Raw genomic sequence first — 9,712 nt, 5'->3', positions numbered from 1 at the left:
CAAGGCAAATGGTACTCTCAGAAGGAGTCCAAAAATGTCAACTATTGAATCTTTGTAACTATGCCAAGTTCATTCATCCTAATATTCTATACACTAACCCCAGGAGTTTGGCACTTATACCCAAGGTCTTGTGAGATCTGTTGGGATTTCCAGAAACCTAGCTAAGTATCATTATAGCAGATCTAAACTACCCACTATGAAACTTTTTTGCTGCATATTTAGAGACGATGATATATTCTGTCAATTAAAAGGATCCATGAATCTCTCAGCCTTGCAAGGAACCACAAAAAACAAAGCATTTATTTGCATCAAATATATAAGTGGATTAAATTGGAAGTTAACATTGCAAATTTACAACATAAGACATTATTACCTTACAAGTGAAAGAATTCTTAGTTATTTGAAATTGACTGTATAGTACTTTTTAACAGTTTTGTAGTTCAGACCCTCACGTCAGTCACTGCAAGTTTAAAACTTCTCATTTTCTGTTTTTAGTTAAATCATTGTATTCAGCTTAGATGAAGCTATGTTGTAGTACAAGCAAACCTGAAATTTTAGAGGTTTAACACAAAGGTTTATATACAGAGAACATGAGAAGGTGACAGGGAGTTGAACAATGCTTTTATAAAATGAAAGGATAGAAGGAAAGCTATATATGTGGTTGGAATGGGTAGAAAAAGTGGAAGAAAATGAGTGGTCATTAACTAATTATAATGGTTAATGAATATTGGGAAGCTGAATAAACAAAAATATGAATGGATAAAATTCATCTTTCAAAACAAGTCATTTTATCATGTCTACAAAAAATATCAGCATAAGCACATGACTTTGAAATAACAGTAACTATCAGAAGAAACATCTAAAATTGTATGGGTTATCTCTCAGAAAATAGGAGGGAGTGGTTGGGCAGAATGGGGCAGGAGACTTCTTATACTTCATCCTAAATCTTGAGTTATCTTTAAACTATGGGCATGTATTACTTCGGTAAAGATAAAGATGAATTTTAAAAACTTAAAGATGTATCTGCTAATTTCAGTGTGAAAGATACACACTTAGAGTCATGTTTTACTAAGTTGGATAGTGTTCCTGGAGGGTACTCAGTCATTTTTCAGTGATTTGAAACTTTTGAAATTCGTGGTTAGGAGAGGTACAAAGTCTAATGTGGAGGAAGAGAGAGGCAGGGAAGGAATGAGAGAATTAAGGAGTTTAAGACAAGAAGTGGAAAGTAGATGGCTCTATCAATAGGCAGAATAAACATATAGACAAGAGAACTCCCCAAACGGCAGCTTACAATACCAGTTCGTGAGTAAGTTTTTAGATGCTCTAGTAGTCTGTCTTTACAAGAGATGCTTATTTAGTTGTACAAATGGAAACTTGGAATTCCTATGTCCTGTATCCACGAGTATTCCAAATGGGAAGCATCTGGCATGGTACTCTGCTCCAGAATCAGTCTCATCAATCCTTGTTTTCATAAACTTTTTCTTCTTGCACTTTCTTTTTATTTAAAACCCTCCCCAATACCACCAACAGCACAACAACAAAGCCATAGAATAAATGGTCATCTTTCACTCAGAACAAGAAGAAATGGTTTTAGAATGAATCTGGAAGGGAATTTAGATACACTCAACAGAAAATTTAATGATGGAAACATTTTATAATAGACTAGATTCTCATTTATCTCAGGTGGCTTAGTTTGGGATAGAAATAGACTAATGTTTACAATGACTCTCAAATTTAGCATTCATCAGAAATAAGAGCTTTTGGGGTGGCCCAGATGGTTCAGATGGTTAGAGCGCGAGCTCTGAACAATAGGGTTGCCGGTTTGATTCCCACATGGGCCAGTGAGCCGAACCCTCCACAACTAGATTGAAGACAACAAGCTGCCACTGAGCTGCTGGAGGGCCGGCTGGGTGGCTCAGTTGGTTAGAGCTCGAGCTCTCAAGAACAAAGTTGCCTGTTCAATTCCTGCATGGGATGGTGGGCTGTGGCCCCCTGCAACTAATATTAAAAAATGGTGACTGGACTTGAAGCTGAGCTATGCCCTCCACAACTAGATTGAAGGACAACGACTTGAGTTGGAGCTAATGGGCTCTGGAAAAACACACTTCCCCAATATTCATATATATATATATATATATATATATATATATATATATATGAATATTATATATATATAAAGAAAAAAGAAATAGAGCTTTTAACAACTCTAGGGCAGGGCATGTTACACTGGGTGAATACCTAAGAAGTTCTGCTTGGTTCAATGCTCCATATTCTCACACAGCTCTGCTACTGTTTGTTTCTGAAAAGACTTTGTTTGACGTACAGCTGGTGGAATGTTTGAGGTCCTCACTGAAAGCTGCCTCCAGAATGCCCTGCATGGACCGCCTTGCTTTCTTCCTAAAACCTTTCCCCATGAAGGCATAGAGGAAGGGATTGAAGCAACTATTGGCAGATGCTAGAGCAAGGGCCACATGGTCCCAGGAGAGCATAGCTTCCCCAAAGGTAGTTTCTGGGTCAACAAACAATAAGAGGACTCCAAAAATGTGGTATGGCGCCCAGCAGACAAGGAACACAACCATCACCACTATGGCCACTCGGAGGGTTTTGCTCCTAGACTTGGTGAAGCGGCTTCGTCGCATTCTGAAGATAATGAGGCTATAACAGGCCACCATGACAATAAATGGCAATAGGAAACCCACCACTAACCTAGTGATGGTCATTGTCACCAAGGGTGTTGAAACTTGATTGTCATATGCAAACTGGCCTAAATTATCATCCAGGAAATCTTGTGATAGTTCAGTCATATATAAGGAATTGCTAGAGGAACTAGAGAAAAGCTCTAAATCAGTAGAGACGACAGCGTCAGAGTTATCTAGTGGGTTAGTTTTGTGACCTTCAGTGGGAAACCCACTTGGGATTGTAGGTAAGACCTCATCATCAGGTTTAAATAAATTATAATATGGATGTTGACTAGGTAATCTAGCTGAATCCCCAGGGAGTGAATCTCCAGAAGGTCTTTGAAATGTTTGAGAATGAAGAACATTTGTTTGTAAAGAGAAATAATCTAACCTATCATCCATTTCTCCAGGCAGCTGAACAGTGGAGTTGTCAAGAGACCCGTTTTCCAGTAGACCAAAGGTGAAGTCTGAATAATCGAACGAACTGTCGAGACCAAAATTGTAGCCACACATATTATGGTCATCTATGGTGTATGTTTCCCGGTATATGAACACAGGTACACACATTATAAAAGCCATCACCCAGATACATCCACAGATAGCGAAAGCTCTTCTAACAGTGCGGTGATTCTGGCACCAGATTGGCTTGAGTACCAAAAGACAGCGGTCAAGACTAATGGCAGTCAGCAGGAAGACACTGGCAAACATGTTGAGGACAATGATGGAGGGAATGAGCTTGCATAGGAGCCAACCATAAGGCCAGTGTCCTTGGAGAGCCAAGTGAACCATGGAGAAGGGCAAGGAGAGGCAACAGAGAAAGTCCGCCAGTGTGAGATGGAGAAACCAAACTGTGTTCACTGTCCACTGCATCTTTAGGCCAGCCACCCACAGCACCAACACATTGCCTGGCAATCCCAGTAAGAAAGTGAGGCTGAGAATGATCATGGAGAGAATTACTTGGGGTTCATTCCAGGGCTGTGAGGGTAAGTCAGTTGAATTGGTCTCAGCGGAGAAAGACTCCATTGCTAAACTTCTGCAAAAAGATGAACAAAAATGTTTAAACAAACATTGTCTTTTTAAAAACTGAGTATTATTAGACTTCTAACCTTCCCACCTAAAGATACATTAATAGAACCAAAAAGGTTCTCACACTGTTTTAGTTTTTATTCCTTGACTTCACATTGGATCACACAAAAACATTCTCTGATAGACCATTTAAAATGTACTGTGTCAATTTAAGTATGTATCAAAATAATAACCTCATTTAGAAGTCCGTATCAACATAAATTTCTTTTTCTTGAGCTTTTAAGCTCTCATTCTCCACGGGTTTCTTTCCTTACCTAATGTCCCCTATTAGAAAACAAACAAATGACACTGATGGACAAACAATAACTTCTAGATCAGAGGTTCCCAACTTGAGATCCATAAAAGGGCTTTGGGAAGCTTCATCACCACCTCAAATGATATGGATAATTTTAACTTTACATGTTTTCATTTCTTTGAGGGCAGAAGGTCCATCCATTTCCTCCACCAGATTTTCAAAGGACTCACCATCACCGAATAAGGTGCCCTAGACTGACTTATGTCTTTTAGATACAACCTCAGCTTTTCCTTTTGCTATCCAATTTCTAAAGAGTTGTTTACCCTCTTGTTATTGATTTCCTTGCAAAACTGAAACTGAAAATTTCTGGAGATTGCACAATAATGTAAATGTATTTAACACTACCGAACTGTACACTTAAAAATGGTTGATGATAAATTTTCCGACAATTAAAAATTTTTTAAAAAACCAATATGCACGGTATGATCTAATTTTGTTAAAATTTGCTTACCAAAAAATATACATACATATATACATGTGTATGTATACACACATATAAAATGATTCAGAAGTTTCTAAATTAAGGTGTTAAAGTAGTAATTAATGACTGATGGTATATAAAATTTTTATTTTCTTATTTTTGCTTGTCTATATTTTCCAATTTTTTATGGATATTTTCTGCTTCTGTATAATAAAACTATCATTTCCACTATAGTCATAAAAAACAAATAAACAAGAAAGAAATGATGATTGCCACAAGGTTGCCAGTTCGACTCCCACAAGGGATGGTGGGCTGCGCCCCCTGCAACTAACAACCGCAACTGGACCTGGAGCTGAGCTGCGCCCTCTGCAACTAAGATTGGAAGGACAACAACTTGACTTGGAAAAAAGTCCTGGAAGTACACACTATTCCCCAATAAAATCCTGCTCCCCTTTCCCCCACACAAAAAAATAAATAAAATACAATAAAATAAAGTACAAGTTCACACAATTAAGTTCACAAACTTGTTGCAATGATGTTACTAACCTTTTTTGATATCAGAGGGATGATTCATTATAAATTTGTACCAACTGGACAGTTAACCAAGTTTGCTATTTGGAAGTGCTGAAAAGGCTCCATGAAAAAGTTAGAGGACCTGAACTTTTCACCAACAATTCATGACTCTTGCGTCACGACAATGCACAGCTCAACGGCACTGTCTGTAAGGGAGTTTTTAACCAGTAAACAAATAGCTGTACTAGAACACCCTCCCTGTTCACTTGATCTGGCCCCCAATGACTTCTTTCTTTACCAGAAGATAAAGGAAATATTGAAAGGAAAACATTTTGATGACGTTCAACATTTTGTTTTATCAAAACATTTTTTTTTCTTTTTGTGTGTGTGGTTTGACCTCTTTTCATATTATGCAATGACACATTTTATCTTGTAGTTGATATGGTGGCAGTTTTATTTATCACACTGGCCTTAAATTTAATGATGATAAAAATGAATCTTGTTACTAAATGCTCGTTCCACAGAATTTAGCACAATGCCTTATATGACATAAAGATTAAATATTACTTATATGTATGGAGACTCATTTTGGGGGTTTACGCTTCCTATTAGACAACAACTCCTCACTTCCTTTTCTCCCAGCCCCTGGCAATCACCATTCTACTTTCTGTTTCTATGCCATTGACTATGATAAAAGTAGAATCATACAGCATTCATCTTTTTGTGACTGGCTTATAACACTCAGCATAATGTCCTCAAGGTTCATTCATGTTGCAGCATGTGTCAGAATTTCTGTCCTTATTAAGGCTGCATAATATTCCATTATGTGGATAGACCTCATTTGTTATCTCTTCGTCTGTGGATGGACATTTGAGTTGCTTCTACCTTTTAGCTTTTGTGAATAATGCTGCTATGAATGTGGGTTTAAATGCATATTGTTTTATAAACTGCTTTCTTTTTTCAGTTACCAGTCTCTACATTATACAGCAAGATTGTACCTTAAGGAATACTCGATCTTTATTCAATTTTTTCCAACTGTCCCAAAACTATCTTTTATATCTAATTTGCCCACAATTATATCCAATCTAGGATCACACTTACATCAGGATGTTATGTTTCTTAAGTCTCTTAAGTTAGTCTAGTTTCTCTTTTTCAAGGATATTGGCTTGTTTTGGGGTCTCTTGTTCTCACCACTCACTTCTTAACACTGCACAATTTGTCTTCTGCCCCCATTGCTCCACTAAAATTACCTCTAAATAATAAATTCAAGCATCCTTTTCTCTGTTGCCATCTTCCACAATATAATACATGTCATGTGATACACTGACTCCTTAACATTCTCTTCTCTTAGCCTGTGATGTTACCTTCCCCTAATTCTGAAGACTCCTACAAATGTACTCTATTTCATAGCTTTATGAACAACTCACTATTTCAAGTTAATGCCATTTTCTGTTCTATGGCTAATGAATGCTGTTTGCTTCTATCTGCAATTATGTCCTTCACCTTAACTTCCCCTTTCCTCCATTTCTAATCTCTCCCTGTTAAAATCCTAGCTCTTCTTCAAGATCAAGTTCAAATATTATATTTTCCTTGAAACTTCCTCTAATAATCCCAACCAGAAATTAGTTCTTCAGCTTCGAATTTTTTTCTTTTTCAACTAAATTTTTTCCCCCGTTTCCCCCTCTTCCGCCTCCCCCCACCCCCACTCCAGTTCAAGCCGATTATTTCTGTTTGGTTGTGTAGGACAGAGCTTCCTGGCCCTGGCCCATGCTCTCCCTGGCCCTTGTGCTCCCTCCCCCCCCCCCCCCCCCACAGCTGAGGCAGCCAGTCGCTGGTCGGTGGTTGGCTGCTCACAGCAGGCAGCTCACTGCAATTCTCGCTGGCTGCCAGCCGCTCACGCTGGCTGCTGGCTATTCACACTGGCCACCGGCCACTCATGGCAGCACACGATAGCCCACGGCAGCCCACGGCAGCACACGGCAGCCCACAGCTGCTCTAACTTCCGTTTTGTTTTCTACTTCCCAATTCTTACTGGCTGTAACAGCATTTTATGTTTCCTTTTATAAAGGCCCCAAAGTATTTTTGTGACTAGAAAATAGTTCTGCTGAGTTAACCAAATGTTGTTGTAGGGTCTTAATTAGCAGTAGTTAAAATAACTAAGTCAGCAAAATAATAAAAAGAAGTGATTGTCATCTTTCCTGTTGCCTCGCATACTCAAATATTCAAGTCCTGTCAGTGTCCCTTCCTTCCCTGTTTTGCACGGCAACACCCCTGATCCACTGTTCTATTCCAACACACATATACATGCATAGATCCATAAAATGTTCAGAAAAGGATAGTCATAGGCTCTTAGGGCCAAAAGGAAACGTAGCAATCACTTCTCCTTGTCTCTACTTTTCATTTTGCAGTTTTGACACTGATACTCAGAAAATTAGGTGACTTTTACTATACAACTAAGAGGGTTCTCAGATTTTAGGTCCCATGTGTGTCAGACCAATTCCTTTTTACCACAAAGAATCACGTAACTTAGAAGCCTTTGGTATTGCTAACAAGGGTATCAAGAGCTGCACAAATTGAAGTATTAAAGACTGACAGAAGCCACATTCCAATGTAAAGAAATTGGGTCATCCGGTATGAGTTATTTTAAATATCACATATTATCTGTTTTGAAATGAAAGTATATATAAATCAGAATCTTAAAGTCTTTCAGAACAAGATCACTTTTCACATTTATCCTAGGGTTTTGATTGAAAAATTCCTCTACATTTAAGATTAGTAGAGAATTTTCTTTTATTTTAGTTTTTAATACTGAATTGACTGGCAGTAACTAATAAGATAAATAAAATCCTGAAACTAAAATTCAACTATGGTAGGGAAAGAAAAGTGGATTCCAGAATCAAATACTAATGATAGGATGACAGAGTAAGTAGCAAGAAGGAATAAGTAAAAGAATATAAAAAAAAAGAGAGGTTGGTGCCTGGATGGCTCAGTTGGTTAGAGCGCAAGCTCTTAACAACAAGGTTGCTGGTTCAATTCCCACATGGGATGGTGGGCTGCGCCCTCCACAACTAGATTGAAGGACAACGACTTGACTTGGAGCTGATGGGTCCTGGAAAAACACACTGTTACCCAATATTCCTCAATAAAAAATTTTAAAAAAAGAAAGAAAAAGAGAGGGAAATACAATGAGAAAAAAATATATATACAAAGAAAAAATAGACAATTGGGGAAAACTGGAATCAAAGGTCAGATGGAGAAACAGTCAATTTAAGAGAGGAGGGGAAATGACATAAAAAAATCACTATTAGTTCTAGAACGAAAATATGAAGAGCAAAGATAATCAAATGTGGAATGTTTAGAAAAAGAAAGGTGCACACGGGGAGAAAACAAAAGAAGTATAAGTTGGAGAAGGAATAAGGAGAAATAGAAGATAATGACCCTCCAACCATTACCTATAAGGAGCAAAACAAGTGAGGCACAAGTGACCAGCTGGATCCAGGATTCCTTACCAAAAACTTGAGACAGTAGCTGAAGGCTTCAGCATAGAGCTGGGGGCCTCCCCGAGTCCTGTCTGATCTTCACACTTAACCACAGTCAAGTGTGGTTGGAAAACTTATTTAGGAAATTTGCTGAGCTCTTCCTCCTTCCTCTCTCTCTCTTCATCTGTGTTGATAAATCGAACCTCACACTTTTGACTACTATTTGACTTCACAAGAAGAGTTTCAAAGTGAGTCACTTTACAGATAAGTAAAGGAAAAAAACAGAAGTTGGGAGGGTGTAATTCTCGGACATTTTCTGCAGGACGGAGCATGGTTAGAAAGAGTACTTCTGTACATAAGCTACGCACTTTATTGATTTTTGCTTTTGTTTTTGTTTTAGAAATACACCACAATCACCTATGGTATGTGTGGGTGGGGATGGGGTGTAGTTGGGAGGAATGACCTGCACAGCCCCATGGAATAAATCTCAAATAATATCACTTACATGCTTAATACAAGGTTGGACAATTAAGTTCACGAATTCATCCTAGAAAAAGTGCTACATACCTCAATCCTGAATATCATTGTGGTCACCCTCGAAGTACTCGCCTTAGGAGGCTACAAATGTACTCTATTTCATAGCTTTATGAACAACTCACTATTTCAAGTTAATGCCATTTTCTGTTCTATGGCTAATGAATGCTGTTTGCTTCTATCTGCAATTATGTCCTTCACCTTAACTTCCCCTTTCCTGCATTTCTAATCTCTCCCTGTTAAAATCCTAGCTCTTCTTCAAGATCAAGTTCAAAAATTATATTTTCCTTGAAACTTTCTCTAATAATCCCAACCAGAAATTAGTTCTTCAGCTTCAAATTTTTTTTTCTTTTTGTGTGTGTAGTTTGAACCTCTTTTCATATTATGCAATGACACATTTTATCTTGTAGTTGATATGGTGGCAGTTTTATTTATCACACTGGCCTTAAATTTAATGATGATAAAAATGTTTTTTATCAAAATGTTTTGATAAAACAAAATGTTGAACATCATCAAAATGTTTTCCTTTCAATATTTCCTTTATCTTCTGGTAAAGAAAGAAGTCATTGGGGGCCAGATCAAGTGAACAGGGAGGGTGTTCCAGTACAGTTATTTGTTTACTGGTTAAAAACTCCCTTACAGTCAGTGCCGTTGAGCTGTGCATTGTCGTGACGCAAGAGTCATGAATTGCTGGTGAAAAGTTCAG

The 9,712-nt window shown here is 37.9% G+C and overlaps 1 protein-coding gene across 2 annotated transcripts; it reads right to left on the bottom strand.

Annotated features, from left to right (window-relative positions):
• Positions 1–2,100: 2,100 nt before the first annotated feature.
• Positions 2,101–8,648, bottom strand: C3AR1 (complement C3a receptor 1). 2 transcript variants are annotated; one of them, XM_033116230.1, is made up of 2 exons: positions 8,446–8,648; positions 2,101–3,711 (listed from the first exon to the last, which is right to left on the bottom strand). In XM_033116230.1, the coding sequence occupies exon 2, from the start codon at positions 3,699–3,701 to the stop codon at positions 2,274–2,276; it is 1,428 nt and encodes a 475-aa protein (XP_032972121.1). In that variant the 5' UTR covers positions 3,702–3,711; positions 8,446–8,648; the 3' UTR covers positions 2,101–2,273. The 2 variants fall into 2 exon arrangements, with proteins under 2 accessions (XP_032972121.1, XP_032972120.1); XM_033116229.1 differs by having other exon boundaries at positions 8,503–8,648.
• Between the last annotated feature and the right edge of the window lie 1,064 nt (positions 8,649–9,712).

Source organism: Rhinolophus ferrumequinum, chromosome 10 (assembly GCF_004115265.2).
Source record: "Rhinolophus ferrumequinum isolate MPI-CBG mRhiFer1 chromosome 10, mRhiFer1_v1.p, whole genome shotgun sequence".
NCBI classification, from domain to species: Eukaryota; Metazoa; Chordata; class Mammalia; order Chiroptera; family Rhinolophidae; genus Rhinolophus; species Rhinolophus ferrumequinum.
This window is presented reverse-complemented; position numbering and strand designations above follow the sequence as displayed.

Bases quoted from the DNA above. Each gene is read 5' to 3' on its own strand.
- C3AR1 (XM_033116230.1), bottom strand. From the start codon at position 3,701: ATGGAGTCTTTCTCCGCTGAGACCAATTCAACTGACTTACCCTCACAG.